The sequence below is a fragment of the Pelmatolapia mariae genome, linkage group LG20 (genome assembly GCF_036321145.2).
Source record: "Pelmatolapia mariae isolate MD_Pm_ZW linkage group LG20, Pm_UMD_F_2, whole genome shotgun sequence".
NCBI lineage: Eukaryota > Metazoa > Chordata > Actinopteri > Cichliformes > Cichlidae > Pelmatolapia > Pelmatolapia mariae.
The window spans coordinates 39,975,967-39,997,554 of record NC_086244.1 but is presented as its reverse complement, the minus strand read 5'-3'; the positions used below and the strand labels follow the sequence as shown (position 1 = coordinate 39,997,554).

The following is a 21,588-nucleotide window of genomic DNA, read 5'->3' as shown; positions in this document are numbered from 1 at the left end:
TTATTATGCAACACGACCGAAGCCTCAAAGAACTCTACCCATCAAAAAACTTTATCCTGAAACATCATTTCATGGTCCACTAATCTAGGTGAATTCTAAAAATTGGGCCACTCATTCATATTTGGACAATGAGATTTGAAGCAAAACATAAATTTTTCAGAGACTGTGTGAAGAATTTTAAGAGCTTGACAGTATCAGAAACAGTTTTCAGTTGCGTATCACTGGGAAAGCTCGTCTTCAAAAGCTAGTGAATCTACTGTCAAAATGTGTTTACTTGAAATACTAGAATATACAGAAGACACAGCTGGATGTCAGCCTTACACGCTGGGTTACGAGCTTTGAATATCATCTTGGCCTCTTTGAACAGGCACTCATAAAAGCATACAGCTTTTTAGCAAAATAACCTTTTGCACAATGATAATGAAAATTGTTTATGTATTGGTTGAGCATCATATTTGTTTCCATAATGTTTTCTATGCTTTTTCCAAATTAGTGAAACCATCACCATAAATGGTTATAGAAGGGGAGAAATTAAGACTTTTCCATTTCTTTTGTCCTATGGTTGCAACTTGTCTGTCAGAGGGTTGTGTTATTTAATTTGTCAACATTGCTAATGGAATCTGATACAATTTGCTTTCATACACAATTTTATGGACTTAAAGTACAGGTCAACATTCTGCCTTATATTAACAAAGTCCTTCACCGCAGGGTTCTTTTGTATATAATGATGTTAAACTCCTCTAGAATGAACAAAGTTGTTATAATGTTTGCATTTAAAGCTTATATACTATATACAATATATGTATACCAGTGATGGGAATAACGGCGTTACAAGTAATGGCGTTACTAACGGCGTTACTTTTTTTAGTAACGAGTAATCTAACTAATTACTATTCTTATCGTTACAACGCCATTACAGTTACTAACAAGAAAACGCGGTCCGTTACTTTTTTTCAACATACAGACGGTTGAAGCTGTGTTCAGCTTACCGCATCTTATATCAGTTGTGCGAAAGTGGCTGACTATGTAAGTAATCTGGACGCTACAGCTTTAAGCAGCTGCGCACTCCCACGGACAGTAATCGCAATCACTGTCTAGCACAACACCTGGAGCTAAGGGGGCAAAACAATCACATGAGTGCTGCTGTTTGACTGAGGAAGAATAAAGTAGTCGTGGTAAGCCAATCACATGATCACTTAAAGACAAAGCAACAAGATGATATATACCAGTTTTAAATTGTGTTGATAGGCTACATAAAACCAGAGTCATGATAAACAATATATACGCGGCGTTTTTTCCTCAATAGTTTTGTCACGTTTACTGTCTAAGGACAGCGCTAGCAAGCACTCTCTGCTTATGAGCAAAAGAAAAAAAAACAGGGGAAGTTTTAGGAGTGACGGAGAGAGAGAGAGCGCGCGCGAGAGAGAAAGATAGCAGAAAAAGAGAGAGAGCGAGTTTTGAGATGTGAGGATCATCAAGGACTCCAGTCACCCCAGCCATAAACTGTTCAGACTACTTCCATCAGGAAGGAGGTTCTGCAGCACCCGGTCCCGTACCAGCAGACTGAGAGACAGCTTTTTCCACCAGGCCATCAGACTGCTGAACACGTCATAGACACCTCATCTTCACTACTGGAACTTCAACATTATGCACTCCATACTGTACATTAATGCCACTGTTTTGCACATGTCAACTACCGACCTCTGTATATTTTATATATCTTATTTTATTGTTTACTCTATTCCATTTGTAAAATATGTATATACACACTCACACACACACACACACACACACACACACGTAGAGAAACATATTTAGTATACACATCCAGTAATGCATATACTCTTATATATTGTACATATATTTATTACTTTCAGATTTAGCTATTCTTATATTTTGCTTTTTTTACGTTATTGTATTTTTGCACAACTCTGTTGCTTGTGAAGCTCGCACACAAGAATTTCACTCTCATGTACTGTACCAGTGTACCTGCACATGTGACGTGACAATAAAAGTGATTTGATTTGATATGATTTGATTTGAGAGATTTATGACATTTAGCGTGTTTGGAGTGTGTAGTTAACGTGCTGTCTTGTGTAGTTAGTGTGTAATGTTGTGGATAGTTTTGTGTTGTGTGTCAGAACAATGAGGCGACTGCTGTCTCCAGGTAGAAAGCAGTGATACACCTGCTGCTGTCAGACCTGCAGGTATCAGGCTGTGATCTTCTCCTTTATAGTGGACAGAAATTATTTTTTTGGAGTGGCACAAATAATTTGTGTGGCATCTTATTGAAGAACAGCTGATTGTTATACAAATAGTTTGAAATGGTTATTTAAAAAATCAAGGTAAAAGGTAAATGGATGCAAATAACTTTGTTGTTTGCAAAACTTGTGCATAGGATTTTAAAATTGACAATTTATGTTTGCATTTAAAGTTATGAAATATGATTCATTAAACATGTTTGTGGTTGTTACAGTAAAAAATATAACTTTTTCTACTCTGATTTTATGTTTTTTGTCTGATTTTAGATCAATTGTGTTAATACAGTATGTAAAAAATGAAAACATAACTGTAAATTCAGACACGTGAGGTTGTGCTGAAAAGGATGATACCAAACAAGACAAAGTAAATAGTTTTTAAAGGTGAAATGTAGAGGAAACATCAAAAGTAGTTAAAAATGGCCAATTCTACCCTGGACTCCAAAGTTACTTTTTTTAAAGTAACGCAATAGTTACTTTTCAAGTAATTAATTACTTTTAGAATATTGTAACTCAGTTACTAACTCAGTTACTTTTTTGAAGAAGTAACTAGTAACTATAATTAATTACTTTTTCAAAGTAACTTGCCCGACACTGATGTATACGTCATTAAAAGTTAAGACAGTTGAAAATGATAAACAGGGATGGTTTTTGTAGAAACGTAAATCTAAAATATTTTTGGTATTTGAAATATTAAGTTAAATTAAACATTTTTTCAAACACTTAAAGGCTACACTATTAAAGAGAATGCATCAAAGCCATTCAAGGTAAGAGAGCCAACATCAGATTGTCTGTAAATGACTGTAAATCAACAAGAAGAAGTGAGTGAAGGCAGAGGGAAGCTTTTTTTGAGTAAGCTGGTAAATATGTTTGGTTTTGTTTAAAAACTTAGGAAACTAGTGTAAAATATATCTGAGGGATTCAAAATTCTGTCAGAGCAAAGACTCACTTCTAGTCCATGTCAACCTTCCTTAAATAAACATTGTATACAGAATTACCTGAGTGCATATTTAACAAAAAGGTTGTGTTCAATGTTGTCGCTGTTGTCCCTCTCAGCTCTCCTCTCATTCATCTTTAATAGTGTGCCTGTATGCAGACAGATATAGACATTATTGACTTGCTGCACACTTCACCAACCCTTGTCCATTGCAAAAGCAGAACGCATCGATTCATCAGATCCTACTTACTCTGATGACGCGCAGGAATGTCTCCACTATGTGTTAAAATTCCAGCAGAATTGAAGGGATTTTGCTGTTTCACTAAAAACATTTATTTCTTGTAAATGTTTGAGAAAAAAAATGTTCTTGTAAATTAAAAACTTTTTTTCTGAATTTATATTTTTTTTCTGAAATATGTAATTATGTCTGAATTTATGTTTTTTGTGTTGCACCACAGTAGTACAATATTTGTGAAAGGAGTGTGATATTCAGCTTTTCATATGAAATGTAAATGCTCCTTTTATTTAGGATTCATTTCCACTTGCAGTAACACTCTCTCTGTGGTTATCCATGTAGACAGGAATCAGAAATACTGTGTTTTTTTCCAGCCAACTGAAGATTAGGTTTGTACCACTTGGACTTGAAAAGCCGATCTCATTCTAGCGTTTGTAGGAAATTGTTTTTCTTCCCTTTTTCGTGCAGGGGCTTTGACATCATTAATAAATCTGGAGACTGGCAGGCAGCCTAGATTACAAATTTGGAAACACTTCCTCAAAAGTTGATCTGATAATGACGTTGGAAGGGTTTCTGGTAGTGGACCAACAAGGATTAAAATCAGCATTATAGGTTCAGTGTAACACAGTGCTGTGAAAAGTATTTGGCCCCTTACTACTTTTTTATGTTACACAGAGAAAAATACAAAATGTAGCTTTTAAATTATTATTTATTAAGAGGAAAAAGTGTCTATACACACACACACACACACACACACACACACACACACTAATTGCTGCCATGGGTATATAAGCAGTATGAGTGTGTAACCTCTTCTATTCCTTCAGTTGTTGTTTTGGAGTTAAGTGTAGTGAATGTAGCCTGTGTGCAACTCTCAAACTATAAATACCTATAAATCCTTTGGAGTATACATAGACAGTAAACTGGACTGGGTTAAAAACACCACTGCACTTTACAGGAAAGGCCAGAGTCCTCTCTATTTTCTGAGGTGGCTGAGGTCCTTCAACATCTGGACAATGCTCTGGATTTTCTATGAGTCTGTTGTGGCCAGTGCTATCCTGTATGCTGTTGCATGTTGGAGCAGCAGGTTGAGGGTCACAGATGCCAACAGACTCAATAAACTGATCTGGAAGGCCAGTAATGTTGTGGGGATCGTGGTGGACTCCTTCCCGGAGAGGCGGATGTTGTCCAAGATAAAGACAATGTAGGATAGTACCTCCCACCCACTCCATGACGTGCTGGCTAGCCACAGGATAGCACGTTCAGTGAGAGACTGTGATTACCAAAAAGCACCACTGAACGGCACAGGAAATCATTCCTGCCTGTAGCCATCTCCCTGTACAACTCCTCCATACACTGTAAACACTGCAATAGTTACATCCTTTTTGCACACACTCTTTTCTTACTCGGTAATGTTGCTGTCAGTTTTCTTGATATTTATTTATACTCACCTCTGTCAATCCTTGATATTTATTATTGAGTGATTTGTATATATTGTGCTATTTCTTTAATCTGTAAATCTGTAACATATTGTATTGTTAAATAGTCTAGTCTGTTTCTGTTACTGTACTCGAGCAACTGTAACCAACACAATTTCCTTAGGGATTAATAAAGTATGCTAATTCTGATTCTGAAATAGGTGTCTTTTAAATTCAACTGCCATTCTATGCTCCTGCAGGAGCAGCTGCTTCTGCTCAGTTTTCAAGTCCCCTTACATATGAAATATGTACTCCAGCTACAAGTCGCTTAGAAAGACATTCCTATTAAGGTCTACCGAAGAAGCGTCTATTACTGCACTGCCACCACAGGTGGTGTGTCTTAAACACTATCCATGTGAGTTATACTGTTCGAGATCAGTCCACACATACATATGAAATATGTAGCACGGAGATATAGTCCCGCCACTTAAAGAACCTGGGTTACTATGTCACCACTTTTTGTAATTTTTGTATTTAAAAAAGCTTAGTTAACTTTAAAATACAGCATTTCATTACAAAATATTAATGGTCATGATTATCTTTGTAATTTTGTAATATAACGTTTAAAATAAATGTTCATCACCCTGCAGCTGTTTTTATTTAAGTCTATTTTCAGGAAAAGTAGTTAGCACTGTTTACTGCAAAACTACTCATTTTCTGTTACGTCATTTGTTTAGATCACAATTTCACTGTAAGTACAATTAATGAATTGAAGCCTGCAAGTTAAAGATATTATGAGTAAGAGACCAAAAACTTAAAATTCCCAGTAAATCAGCGGGTAATCAGGTTCTAAAGATTGTATTTAAGACTGCAACATTGTCAAGGCAATACACATCCACGTTCTTTGGTTCTGTCCACCAGTTCAGAAGTTTTGATGCGGGATATGTGAAGACTTATCAAAGTGTCAGAAATGTAAAATTCCAACCTCCCCTTTAGTGTGCTTGTTGGGCAAATTGGATGATGTCACTAAAGAAATGAATACAGTCCACATGGTAAGGTAAGGTAAGGTGAGGTAAGGTAACTTTCTTTATACCTATAGGTAAGGTAAATTTACTCAACAGAAAAATGATAGCATTTGGGATCCCTTCAACAACACACATACCTAATAAATACAGTGGCTTGCAAAAGTATTCGGACCCCTTGAACTTTCCCACATTTTGTCACATTACAGCCACAAACATGAATCAATTTTATTGGAATTCCACGTGAAAGACCAATTCAAAGTGGTGTACACGTGAGAAGTGGAACGAAAATCATACATGATTCCAAACATTTTTTACAAATAAATAACTGCAAAGTGGGGTGTGCGTAATTATTCAGCCCCCTGAGTCAATACTTTGTAGAACCACCTTTTGCTGCAATTCCAGCTGCCAGTCTTTTAGGGTATGTCTCTACCAGCTTTGCACATCTACAGACTGAAATCCTTGCCCATTCTTCTTTGCAAAACAGCTCCAGCTCAGTCAGATTAGATGGACAGCGTTTGTGAACAGCAGTTTTCAGATCTTGCCACAGATTCTGGATTAGATTTAGATCTGGACTTTGACTGGGCCATTCTAACACATGGATATGTTTTGTTTTAAAACATTCCATTGTTGCCCTGGCTTTATGTTTAGGGTCGTTGTCCTGCTGGAAGGTGAACCTCCGCCCCAGTCTCAAGTCTTTTGCAAACTCCAAGAGGTTTTCTTCCAAGATTGCCCTGTATTTGGCTCCATCCATCTTCCCATCAACTCTGACCAGCTTCCCTGTCCCTGCTGAAGAGAAGCACCCCCAGAGCATGATGCTGCCACCACCATATTTGACAGTGGGGATGGTGTGTTCAGAGTGATGTGCAGTGTTAGTTTTTCGCCACACATAGCGTTTTGCATTTTGGCCAGAAAGTTTCATTTTGGTCTCATCTGACCAGAGCACCTTCTTCCACATGTTTGCTGTGTCCCCCACATGGCTTGTGGCAAACTGCAAACGGGACTTCTTATGGTTTTCTGTTAACAATGGTTTTCTTCTTGCCACTCTTCCATAAAGGCCAACTTTGTGCAGTGCACGACTAATAGTTGTCCTATGGACAGATTCCCCCACCTGAGCTGTAGATCTCTGCAGCTCGTCCAGAGTCACCATGGGCCTCTTGGCTGCATTTCTGATCAGCGCTCTCCTTGTTCGGCCTGTGAGTTTAGGTGGACGGCCTTGTCTTGGTAGGTTTACAGTTGTGCCATACTCCTTCCATTTCTGAATGATCGCTTGAACAGTGCTCCGTGGGATGTTCAAGGCTTGGGAAATCTTTTTGTAGCCTAAGCCTGCTTTAAATTTCTCAATAACTTTATCCCTGACCTGTCTGGTGTCTAAATCCAATCAAGAATCTGTGGCAAGATCTGAAAACTGCTGTTCACAAACGCTGTCCATCTAATCTGACTGAGCTGGAGCTGTTTTGCAAAGAAGAATGGGCAAGGATTTCAGTCTGTAGATGTGCAAAGCTGGTAGAGACATACCCTAAAAGACTGGCAGCTGTAACTGCAGCAACAGGTGGTTCTACAAAGTATTGACTCAGGGGGCTGAATAATTACGCACACCCCACTTTGCAGTTATTTATTTGTAAAAAATGTTTGGAATCATGTATGATTTTCGTTCCACTTCTCACGTGTACACCACTTTGTATTGGTCTTTCACGTGGAATTCCAATAAAATTGATTCATGTTTGTGGCTGTAATGTGACAAAATGTGGAAAAGTTCAAGGGGGCCGAATACTTTTGCAAGCCACTGTATAAACCTCATGGTTTTTACTGCCCTATGTATTGCCAAGAAAATTGTCCTTATGAACTGGAAAAATTAAAACAATCTTAATTCTAATCAATATAGAAACCATCTAATATATAACATTAGTCGATATATCCCTTTGGGCTCCTTTGATCGGCTCCATCACCTAGCTGGGGTGGGGGTCGTAGTTTGGTCCCACCTTCGCTATTGTGGTTGATGTGGAGGTAGGGACGGGTTTAGGGCATTTGGAGAGTTCCTAGGGACATTATCCCTGGAGGGCTTATCCCAGAGGTTGTGGTCATGACCTGGTTAGGGGCTCTACTCAATTCAGTTCAATTCAATTCAATTTTATTTATATAGCGCCAAATCACAACAACAGTCGCCTCAAGGCACTTTATATTGTACAGTAGATCGTACGATAATAGATTCAGAGAAAAACCCAACAATCATATGACCCCCTATGAGCAAGCACTTTGGCAACAGTGGGAAGGAAAAACTCCCTTTTAACAGGAAAAAACCTCCGGCAGAACCAGGCTCAGGGAGGGGCGGGGCCATCTGCTGCGACTGGGCTCTGGAGGCTCTTAGATGGTGTTTTCCTCATGGCTGCATGCAGCAGGGCTGGTGTAGGGTGGGGGCTTGGGGTTCTCAGGGTGCTCTGCCTCCATGCTGGGGCTCTAGCTGGGTCTTGGGGGCTTCGGTCCTCGTTGGTATGTCGCTGAGGTTGTGGGCGGGTGGGTGCACGAGCGCTCAGCCCTGGTGCAGGGGGCCTCTGGTGCATCAGTGCAAACCGGGGGGCTCTTCATCCTTGCAGGAGTTCACTCTGTAGGTGGGGGAAAGACATAGGAGAGGTGGAGAATGGACTTAACCTGGGTGTCTATTGTCTTGTGTAGCATGGGAGATGATTGAATGATCCCACATAGAAAAATTGGTATGGCCCGGACCTGGCCCACACAATGTGCTTACACATGGCCCACATACCACAAAGAATGATGGCCCTTTGGTGGCCCAGATCTGGTTTGCCAGATCTGGGCCACCAAACCTGCATTTGAAACTACCATAACAGTATAGTATTGCAACATGGCATTTGGATCTTCTAACTCAAATAGGAAAATAAGAACATAAATAGTGCCATCATTGCCAGACCTGGCCCACATCTGGTTGACATACACCCTGCCATGACACCAGTCAGTCAGAAGTGCCGGCTTGATGCCGGATCTGGGCCAGACCTGTTTTCTATGAGCCTGGGCCACATACACCAAACCACAATCAGGCCAGAAATGGCATGCCATAGCATAAACGGTGGCGTCATTGCCAGACCTGGCACACATCTGGTTGACATACACTCTGCTATGACAAAGGGTCAGTCAGAAGTGCCAGCTTGATGCCAGATCTGGGCCAGACCTGTTTTCTATGGGCCTGGACCACATAAACCAAACCACAATCGAGTCAGATATGGCATGCCATCACATAGACAGTGCCGTCTATGCCAGGCCTGGCCCATATCTGGATGACATATGTCTTATCATGCCAGAAGTCAGCCAGCAGTGCCGGCTTGATACCAGATCTGGGCCAGACTTCCTTGCTATGTGGGATGGGGTGGATACAGTTTCCTCTGCGGTGGGGTCAGGTGGGCTGCCCCGGGTCTGTGGAGCTTGGCGGTGCTGCTGTTGTGGGCCCCGGTCTGGATGGGCCTTGGTGGGTTCCAGATGGCGGGGGTGCCTACTGGGGTCAGTGGGGGAGCTGGCCCCAGGGAGGGGCTGCTTGCCCTTCCCTTCCTTTCCTCCCCATCCCCGACTGCCATCCCCGACTGCCTTCCTCTTCTCTTCCCGCTCCACCACAGCCACCCACACAGGGGAGCCCCCCCCCCCATTGTTTTCCTATCCCTTAGCCATGTCTGTCCCGTCTGTAACAACTGAAAATAAAATAAAATAAAATAAATAATAACAACAAAGGTCAATCAAGGCAAGGCCCCGATGATCCACTTGATAAAGTAAATCCGTTGGGTATCTTTGTTGGCCTTCAGACATCAATTCTGAAGGCTAAAGAACCAAACGGGACAGGTAAAAAATAAATAAATGAAGACTGCAACATTACTAGTCTATCTCGATGTCGATATTGCATTTTGAATGTCAGTTATTAAAGTTAGCATTTTGAAACAGCCATGTTTTTTTTTTATTGATTTTATTGTTTTTCGGCAGTACAAGTACCACATGTAGTTGAGATTTTTTTTGTTTGTTTGTTTGTTTTTGTTTTTTTTCCGTTTTGGATGAGTCTCGACACCATGCGGTGCTCCGGAGGCTGTTCACATGCACTAACTTTGCTGTACAAGTCACAGTGCACCTGTGTATCTTTTTTATACAAAGCATTAAAAGTAATATATTTATGTTTAGCCTTAAACATTGGACATATAACTATTTCCTTATACTTCTCCCTTGTGTTTTCTTCCAGTGAGTTATATGACTTCTACCACTATTTCTACATGCTGACCAATGTCCTGTTCTACGTCAGCTCGGCCATAAACCCTGTCCTCTACAACCTGGTATCAGCCACCTACCGTCAGATCTTCTTCTCCACGTTGCGGTACTTCTGCATGCCCTGCCGTCACACAAACAGGAAGCAACCATACCCCCTCAACCGCCACTCCATTAGCATCTCCAGTAGCCACACCCTTTCCACTAACATCATTAAAGAGACAGCATACTGATTAAGCTGCAGATAAACACACTTTCTTTCACGTTGTCATAAATTCATACATTGCCACATCTTGATTCCATTTTCCCAGAGGAAATTCTGGCATTGAGTTGGAGAATGTGGTCACCATCATCGTCATGTGAGGTTAAATTCTCACTCATTAAATGCTCTGATTTAATTTCAGACACATTTTCTCATGGATTATTGTGTTTCATACCTTTAACATGAGATTGTTAAATCAAAAAAGAAAATACGATGGATGGAAGAAGAGGGGGGGGAAAGGCAAGACTTTACAAAAGATACTGATGTAAATTATTTATACTGTATGTTTGTACATATATGTTTTTATTTCACCAATCATTGAAATGAATTTAATGGGTGGTGTACCTCACTGATTCAGTTTTTCTAAACATTTAGCTTATGTAACTCCTAAAAGTATTTTCTCAAAAACAACGCCTTGTAGAAATATTTTGACCACAACAACAGCTATGATGTAACCTTCCTTTCGGATGGATTGATCTGAGGAGAAACCTAGCTTTGATGTTAGAAAAAACAGTGCAAGGAACATGTATTTCTCTAAAATCTAAGTTGTATTGACAGCTGTATAGGAAGAATCTCTTGCATCATTAAAATTTACTTCTCTTGTGTGATTTGGCTTTTGCAGAACAAGCTTTTCAGCTAAATTCTTGGTGAAAATGAGGCAAATCTACATAATAGAGAGTCCTCATTGCTTCAACGCTGATATTCATTTAGCAATTTTACATACTAATCAATACTATTGGCAGTTTTTAGAAACTGTGAAATTACTGTGGACAGAACAGAAGTGGCTGTAATTGATTATTTAAAGTATTTCAAGAACCAGCAGAGGCCATTTGGAGGAAATTGCAGTGGATGCATGGATGCAAATATCCTCACATGGAGAAAAGAGTAGTAACAGATACAGTGCTGCAGAAGCTGACAGAGATGTGGGAAGCAAAGATTTTCTTCAGGACCAACACAACGATGTAGAAACAATCTGAATGGTTAAAACACACAAGCTGCTAGAAAGGATTAACAACATGATGTTGGGAATTACAAACATTGTGATTTAACTTGGGGTTATTGTGTCAGATAACTAAACACCCTACAAGGATGTGGGGTAAAAAATCTCTCAGCCTCTGTTGATAAAGGATGCCTAATGATAACCTGACAGAGCATGGTTTAGGGATGAATAACATACTTTCCTTTTGGTGCAATCCATAGTTAAGTCTGCAGTTAAAAATTGTTTTACTCTTCACATTTTGTTTCTGACTGTTCCATTCCTGCAAAGTATTATTTATATTAAAAAAAAAAACAGACTCCAATCATACAGGTCTCCTAATCTGGAAAAGATGTTGTGTGGCAGCCACAGTAACCAAATCAGCTCTCGTTGTTTTAAATAGGAAGAAGGGGAAAAAAGAAAAAGACAGACGTTGATAATTCCTTCATTGCAATAATTAGATTGACATTTTTCACTTTATAAGAGACAGTCTGATCACACCTATCTTCTGTGTGGGAATAACATCGACATCTGGTTGTCTGTGATTCTTTAGCTATCATCCGGTCACCAGTTTTAATCAGGGAGTAGTTTATGTTCAGAGTTTTGATTCAATTTTCATTCTTTTCCTGGTGATATGCAGACTCATTGCTGATATGGAATAAGTGTTATACTTGCAACCTGCTGAATGAGAATTTTATCTACACAAAAAAGGGAAACAAAAAGGGGAAAAATCTGTTTATAGGCTACTTATCAGTGAGGAGGTGAACAGTAAAAAAACAAACATAAAAAAAACCCCAGTAACATTAAAACACTTTGATTTCCCCCCCCCCCCCCCCAAAAAAGAAGAAAAAGTAAATAAATAAAACCTAATATGATTTCCTGATCTTTATATTTTGGGGCATGGGGCAGTACTGAGGTAACACACTAACGTTTGAATACATCAAGGTCAAAGTTTTAGCTTTAATTTGAAGCTGTGATGCTGAAGAAATAAATGGCAGAGAGCACTCTGCATAATACCGTGCACAGGTTCCGAAGCACAAAGTACTGGTTTAATAAGGAAAGCTGATAACCAGTGTTGTGATAATGCATTAATAATGCATTATGCATCTCTAATTGGGGTTTTAGGTTTTGTCAAGCCAGCTTATACTGAAAAAGCCCTGCTATGTTAAACTTGTTTGTTGTATGTTGTAAAGTCAGAGAAACACTTTAATCACCGACTCTTAGTTAATACGTTGTGCATGTAGTGCAAGTGATTTACAACTTATAGCACTAATTTATACAACACCACCTATTCTGATTTAATATATACGGTGGTGTCAGTGAATTAGCAGCAGTTAACCATGTGATGCACAAGATGTTATTTTCAGCAGCTACCAAGAGAGCCCATGCTTTTAATTCATTTATAACAGAACCTTCTATGCACTGATGTAACCTACCTGGAGATATCAATGATATTCATAATAGAAAAATGCAGTAATGGTAAAGTGTGAAGATCACAGAAGTAGAATCACTCATTGCACTTTTTATTCTACCAGAGTCTTACTTTTGAGTTTTACTTTTGCAGCCTGCTTTTATGTTTGCCAGCATACATCAAAGGATCCTGTAGCATGCAAGCACTGGCTAAATAGAAACTGCAGCTGTGGCTGATGGGTGTGTCATGGGTTTTCCAAATATTTAGGTATAAATCAAAGCACTGAACAAACTAATACCTTGACCTTATGATGGAAAAATAAAGTGATAACCCCCAGATGATTGCAGTTTTTCCCAGAGGGAAAAAATAAACAAAAACAGCTCACATCACCACCCCTCCAAAAAACAAATCAAGGCTACGCTTTGGGGCCCAAATATGCAAAATATGCACAGAATATTCTGGGATATCAATTTCATAGTTGGTAATCCTTTTTTTCTCCACATAACAACAACTTTGTGAACTACATGGTGTTGTTTCATAAATAGAAAAAGGTTGTCACCCGTACAAAAGTGTTTTAAAAAAGGTTTAACCTCTGTGTCTTGTTTGTTCCTTTTAAAAAACTGACCCTTGTTTTTATTATTGGTGACAGTTATATGCTGTTTGTTGTAATACGACTTGAAATGTGTTCCTATGGCGTGTTTGTGTTTGTATATTCTTTTGCATGTGCCTCATTGGAACTTCGCCAGACAATAGATTTCCTAAAACAGAAATTGACCCAAAATCAATTGACTCAAAAAATGTACAAATTAATACAATGCACATGTACTTGTTGTTTTGTAAACTATACGGTAAGAACCTTTACATAGATGTTTTCTAATTGTTATTTTTCCTAGTCCAGAAATAATTGTAATACCTCTGCTACAGCGAATTAAGTGGGACACTGCGTGAAATGCCCATCCAACAAGTGATTGGCAGCCAATGTGTGTTAGAGACTTACATATTTGAGCTATGTAGATCTTATATCCAGTGGAAGTTGTGGAGCTCACTTCCATTAGACCAAAGATCGGTGGACACTGCTGATACCCTTAAAAAGAAACTTAAGACTCACCTGTTCAGGCTTTTTGCTTTCATTTAGTTTGATCTATTTATACAGTTTTAATTGTTGTATCTTATTCTGTATTGTAAAGCACTTTGTGAATTTTGTTCTAAAAAAAACCACAATATCAATAAACCTTAATTACTTGTGTTTTTGTAGAATATTTTTTGCCTTTTGTGAACATTCGAATAAGAGTTGGCAAACACACAGCTTATGAGAATGTGTCTATTTAGCAAGTAGCTATAATGAAACCCAATCAGAGCCCTAGACAATTATCTTGTGACATGGTGAAGGTGGGATTTTTTTTAGATGATATCAAATGTTAAAACTGTGGCTGCTTTATTTAAAACAAAAAAACATATGCTCATTTTGAATTTGATTCCAGCTACGTGTATCAGAAAAGACTAAACATGGCATTTTTTGTATTGTCCTTTCCTGATGTGCCAACTGCTTCCAGCGGGTGACAGGTGTGGAGAGCAGGCAGGTCAGTTTAGTACCTAGACTCTTTTACTGTGCTTCCATGCTGATGAAATATGCACAGAATATTTTTGACATTGTCTTGCTGAATAAAAAAAGGCCATTCCTTCTTTCTCTCTCTCTCTCTCTCTCTCCTAAAGTTTGCCTTTTGTCCTATCTCTTTTTGCTCTCTCCTCTTACCCCCCCAGTCATGGTGGACAGATGTGAGCTTGGTTCTGCTGGAGGTTCCTTCTGCCAGAGGGAGTTTGTCCTTCCCACTGTCGTCAAGTGCTTGCTCATAGGGGGTTGTGTGGTTGGGATTTCTTTCTAATATTGTTATCTTACAATATGAAATGCCCTGAGAGCACTGTTTTTATGAAATTAGCTCTATATAAATGAAAATGAAATGAACTGAATTGGACATTTTCCGCATGCAACATATATGTGCAAATTACTTATGTGCACTAATAGAAATTTAAAAGCTAAATGGGCTCCTTAATTATTAGTTGGAAGAGCGCATGGTGGAGTTTAAAACACTTTTGAGAATTATTTTTGGAATTATGAACAAATTCCACAATTTCCTTAATCTTTTAATTATATAACTTACAGCAAATGAGGGACTAAACCTATTCTCTGTCATTTTACACTGAAAAACAATTACAACTATTTCTGTCACAGAGTAGATCTTCCCATCTTTACATTAGGGGGATTTTTTTTCACACCCAATGTTTTGGCTCCTGCTAATTTAGCTAGTGAGATCCACCACATATTTTTAACAGTTAAAATTTTCAGTCTTTTATTGCCCTAGTCTCAGTTTAAAAAAAAAAAAAAACAAAAACATGTGGATCCATCAAATTAAAAGTGAGCATATAGTACTTAAATAAATAAATATAAATGATAAACATTACTAAGTTTATACATATGATATGTTGTGGTTGTTTTTGTTTGTTCTTTGGTTTTTTGATGTTTTACATTTTCAACTTGCTGTTAAAATTAACAATGTATTTTGTTTTTTTACTCTATGATTCTGTTCTGCAGATGTGTATAACATTTCTCTCAGAATGTGCTTTTGTTTCTATATAAAAAGGAATAATAAAGAATGGAGAGATGCAGATTACAGTTTGTGTCTGTCTTATTCCTGTCACACTGTCTGGGATTTTCTGGGATAACATGAGGTATTAGCACCTGTTTATCTGTAAAGCAGGTAATGAAACTCTACAGAAGCCTCTGGTCTGAGCCTCCTGTTTGATTCAGTTTTCAGAACCTCAACACTGCAGCTCCTCCACTATCTAAAGTGAACACCTTTACTGATTTTCCAGAACAGAATACGATACAGAGTTCAACCATGAAGAAACTTGTAATTACAATACATACTTTTGTAAACTATATCATTTTTAAAATCACCAGTTTTCCTAGTCTGACTTCTTAGTTGACTTCTTCATTTTAATCAGCTTAAAGCTCTTTGGTCCACACTCGTCCTTTGTCTTACAGTTGGATCCTCATTCGAGTAAAGTACCACACTCTGTTTACCCTTGTTTAAAGTTAAGCTTTTATTTCTCTAATTAATCATTACACATGATTAGCAGAGGTTCAGCTGTTCTGAACACTCACTACAGAGCACATCCTCTCCAGCAAATGTGAGGGTAATGAAGATAATGCTGGTCTGACAAGAAACAAGTGAGATTTTACCCTGTTATTGCTGCAGAAATCAACAAGCAACAGATAAAGAAAGTTTCACTTTGCCAGCAGCTGTACAGCCTGGTAATATTCTCCTGAGAACCACCCTGTTTATGTATGTCCTCTGCAATGGACATTTGTGTTTTGGTCTTTTTCTTTTGACTTATTTGAGCTATCCTAATAAGTCTTGGCAATCCATTAATATCTCACGCATTTGGGTGGCGTCTTTTAGCTCCAAAGACGAAGGAAATCACAAAAAAAAAGTTAAATGGGAAGATTCATTTTTCCTCTGTTCTCAGGAGGATATAAAAATATAAGGAAGATTGAAGAGTTACATTATTTTTTTCTGACCCACAGATTTCACATAGAATAAAAAACTATTTCTGTTGAAATAGATGGAAGTTGTACATTTAAATCCTAATTTAGTTCTATGATTTTTAGTTCTAGTTAAGGGAGCTAAATTTGTATTATCTAACAGATAATTTTGCTAACAAATTTCATAGATTCCTTAGAACAAATCTATTTTATCTCTAAATCTCTTTTTTATCTCTAAATTTTATCTCTAACTTCAATTTTATATTTATTGTTGTTAAGAGTTTATCTACAGAGTTTGATGAAAATATTTTCATTATTTCATTTCATTTTATTCACTATTTTTTAATATATTTTATATATATTTTACAGTTTCAATATATAAAATATATGTATATGTAGATAACCCACATATAAAAAATAAATTAAAAATAAACAGAGCAGAAGGTGCTGTTGTGGTTAGCACTGTTGCTTCACAGGAAGAAGTGATTTTGGTGATATTCATAGGATGGAAGAAGTCTGTCTATTTAATGAAGTTATCTGAAGAGTTTTAATATCTAGTTTTAATCTTTGAACCAATGTTCCTAACTCATGAATAAGCAGATCATATTTGGTTTTATGGACAGTTAGAAAAATTAGCATTTTGCCATCATCAAGCGTTAATGAAGTTTTCAGTTATCCATTTGTTAATGTCAAACACACTGCTAGAGACCTCACAACCAATTGTTAGTCAGTGGTGCTAGTGTCAGTCATTATGCAAATGTACAGTTTATAAGGTTAGAGAAACTTGCATTCTGAAGAAGTCACGTGGATGAGTGACAAAATGTTTCTCCCACTAAAACAGCTACATCCAGACCTCACAGATTTCTTGAGAGAACAGAACAGATGCAAAAACTTGTTTTTAAGTTTTTTTAATACTATTCTTTGGCAATGTCATTTGTTGACATTGCTAATGATCAGTGATTTCCAGTGTTGTGGTCTAACATGCTGTCTTAGCTAATTATAGGCCAATCTCCAACCTTCCTTTCATATCAAACATCCTTGAAAGAGTAGTTGTCAAACAGCTAACAGATCATCTGCAGAGGAATGGCTTATTTGAAGAGTTTCAGTCAGGTTTCAGAGCTCATCACAGCACAGAAACAGCTTTAGTGAAGGTTACAAATGATCTTCTTATGGCCTCTGACAGTGGACTCGTCTCTGTGCTTGTCCTGTTAGACTTCAGTGCAGCGTTCGATACTGTTGACCATAATATTCTATTAGCGCGATTAGAGCACGGTGTAGGTATTACAGGTACTGCGCTGCAGTGGTTTGTTTCATATCTATCTAATAGACTCCAATTTGCTTATGTAAATGGAGAGTCCTCTTCACACACTAAGGTCAACTATGGTGTTCCACAGGGTTCAGTGCTAGGACCAATTCTAATATATATATATATATATATATATATATATATATATATATATATATATATATATATATATATATATATATATATATATATATATATATATATATATATATATATATATATATATATATATATATATATATATATATATATATATATATATATATATATATATATATATATATATATATATATATATATATATATATATATATATATATATATATATATATATATATATATATATATATATATATATACATATACACATATACACACACACACATACACACACACACACACACACACACACACACACACACACACACACACACACACACACACACACACACACACACATACACATACACATACACATACACATACACATACACATACATACATACATACATACATATAGTGAATGACGTAAAGAACAACTGAAGTACGCTGGACAGTGTACTCAGTCAAAGTCAGCAGCTTTGTTTTGAAGGAAGGCTCAGAGGAGGTTGGAGATTGTTACCATCATCACTCATCTGGTCAGGATGAGAATGAACAGTCAGCAATCACTTGCAGGTTTCTCGTTTTATTGAATAATGAGGAAAAGGAAAGACACACATGGACTGCTAACTCTGAAAGGAAATAAATTGTGATTTAAGTCATTCAGTAACTCTAATACATGAACTCGGGAAACAAACTGAAACTCACCTCAGCTGCCGCCCCATGTGGGAGTGAAGGAAGAGTTAGCTGCAGGTGAGTGCAGTCCTTATATAATGGGTGACAGGTGAGTGCAATTAAGGGCAAGCGCCACAAGTTGCATCTGGTTGTTTTAGCAGAAGTTCAGCAAACACTTTTCCGAATACACATGATGGGACTTACAGTTGTTTTTCTTTATGGATTTCGGTGCAGTAGGAGGAGATGGTCATATCAAGAATGAGATTTGGACATACTGGCTTGAACACTACATTATTCATGATAGGGAAACATAACACCAGGAAATGTGATTACTGTGGGGAAGAGGAAACTATAGAACATGTCATATTGCATTGTCAGAAGTATCAGGTCGAGAGGAGACAATTGATCCAAAACCTCAATAACATAAAAATCAAACTGGACCTTATTGATTTATTGCAAAAGGAATCGGGAAGTAAAAGTTATCAGGCATTATTTCAGTTTTTAAAAGAGGGGAAACTGTTTTCCCAGCAGCAGCATCATCTGGTTCAGTGCAGGCAGGGCACTGCTTTGCCCTTCTGAGTCGCCTGATGGTTCTCCAGAATGTCTTCGAGGCAGTCTAAAAGGCTTTTTCCATGGCCTCTCTAAATTCCTCCCACACCCAAATATTTGCTTTAGTCACTGCCGGAACCGATTCAGCTTGGACTGTTGGTACTTATCGGCTGCCTCTGAATTCCCACAGACTAACCAAGTCCAACAGGACTCCTTCAGGGTGATGGTTCCCCTCATCTTCAATGTCCACCATCTGGTTCGGGGGTTACTGTTACGCCAGCAAGGGCCAGTGCATGAAAAAGGACCCAAATGCAGATTTAGGCAGAGGCAAAACTGCTGGATTTTCAGTGCGACTTTATTAACAGAAACACAAGTTAAATACTTAAGTTCATAAAACATTGGACGAGCATCTAAACATGAGTCAGAAGCAATCGTGGGTTGTGGACAGAGGTCGCTGAAAGAGAGAGAGAAATGCCAGTGGAATGCTGAGTGAGGTGATGAGGAGGTCACTCATTTTGGGTTATAATGTATAAAAGTTTAATCTGTTTTGTAAATCTTCCTCATAATGCTTCAAAAAAAAAAAAAAAAAAAAAAAAAAAAAAAAAAGGAGAACTATTCTGTGTATGGTCAGAATAATAAGTGACTTGTGATTGACAAGTCATTAGCCAATGAAAGAGTGGTTTCATTGAAATTATTCATGTTTAATAAAAAAAAACAAAAAAAAAACAAAAAAAAAACCACCACACACACACACACACACACACCTTTTAAAGAAGAAACTTTATACTCATCAAAGATTAACCCAACTGATGCTACCACTGAAGAATATCTTAACAATAAAAATCTACCGTACAATGAGTCAGGGGGAAGAGGGGTCCAGGGGTCCGAGGGTATGTCCAGGGCTCTTTGCTCCGTTTGAGAAAGGAAACACAGTCAGTCCAGAAATCCCCGCCACGCCTCACTCACACTCTCCATCATCCAAGTAGATACCAGGGAAAACTGGCTGGGGTCCAGGGAGGCCTGTGCAGGGGAGACGGAGAACAACAATTAACCGGAGAACTAGGAAGCACAAGGAAGAAAACAACTGATAGCCGGGCAACACTGACTGAGAATAGCACAAGCGAGGACCAGCACTCCAAAGAGGCCTTAAATGGTGTCAGGGGCAATGAGCCAGAATGACCATCAGGTGAGATAGAGGGTGAGGATCCAGGGAGGGAATGTCAGTGGAGAGTCATTTTTAGATCACTCCAGAGGTGTTCAGTTGGGTTCATGCTTGGGCCCGTTTAAATGGGTTCCAGTGAACTGCTTTCTTTTTTTGAACAGAGCTGTTTGGGATTCTAACTTTTTTCAAGCACGCATCACAAATTAATTTCATTAATTAATGCCGTGTTTAGTGTCCAGATCACTAAAAGCCGTCTAATTATTGATCCAACTTCAAATGGGGTTGGAGAGTCTGTGAGAATAAACAGCTACATGTCACATGGTTTCTTTTTTATTTACATCACTTGCTGAATGAGCCATGACTCCCATCTTTCTCCTGTTCATTCTCCCAGTTACATTACACTAACGCAGATGGATGCAGATGTACAGAGAAAAATGTCAAAGGAAGACTCTGGAAAAATAATTGAAAGTTGAGAGAAAGAAGAGAGAGAGAGAAACAGAAAATTATATGGACAAAGAGAAACCTGGATGTATAAATTAAGCAAGAGAACCAAGAGGACAGACAGGGAGAGAGGTTTGGTCAAGCGTATGAACAGCATGTTACTGCCCAGTCACTGGAGGTAGGTAAACCAACACAGGAGGTACTCAAATCCAATCTCTGGGAATTTGCACAGCAAATAGTTTTCAGAGCCAACACAGGAGCTTAGAGATGGCTTTCCCACAGGTTTTTATGAGGGAGACGTCACTCTCATTAGCTGCAGTCTGACAGAGAAGGGAGACCAGTCACTTAGAAATGGCCGGGTCACAGACAACATTCCTCACTGTTCTCCCTTTCTTTTACTTCACTTTATGTTGGTACAATGATGCCAAAACTAAAAGCTGAAAAGTAATTTACAACTATACTTAGTTTGGGGAGCTTAGCTCCCAATCATAATGTATGCATGCAGTGTCTTGTAATTACTTTTGATGGAATATGCTGTTTCCAAATGTAATCAACCCTTTTTACATTTGCAAATCTCAATTCAATTGGATAGACATTGCAAATATTACCTCCAAAAGCAACCTAATTAATTGGATGGGCCTACTGTAATTTCTAAGAATAATTTAGAGTCAATAATCAGAGATTTTAATCTAATCCACCATTTTTACAGTAGTGCCTTCAGTTATCAAAAATGAGGCAAAGTTAAAGTTAAAGAACATCAATATAGTGGCAACCATCCTGTTCGAGCCATGTTTAGAGTGGTATGGATCCTGCAAATTGCCACACTTCATATCAATATGTTCTCTTTAGAATGTCCACAGACATTTTTAAGTGTCGTACTGGAAAGCACTCAAATCATCCATCAACTACATGAAAAATTACTTCTGTTTTTCCAACTTCATTATTTGCTCCCTTGTTCTCCCTGTTCTTGTACAATCTCTCTGTCCTCTCCCTCTGTTTCCACCCTCCTCACTCAACTAGAAACTGGAAAATGACAGCA

At 38.1% G+C, this 21,588-nt stretch overlaps 1 protein-coding gene across 1 annotated transcript in view; it reads left to right on the top strand.

Annotated features, from left to right (window-relative positions):
- Nucleotides 1–12,154, top strand: part of ntsr1 (neurotensin receptor 1 (high affinity)) — a 78,022-nt gene extending 65,868 nt beyond the window's left edge. The window contains exon 4 of the mRNA XM_063465446.1: nucleotides 10,102–12,154. Within this exon, the coding sequence (XP_063321516.1) occupies nucleotides 10,102–10,357 (256 nt within the window). The 3' untranslated portion in view covers nucleotides 10,358–12,154. The remainder of the gene's footprint in view (nucleotides 1–10,101) is intronic.
- The last annotated feature ends 9,434 nt before the right edge of the window (nucleotides 12,155–21,588 follow it).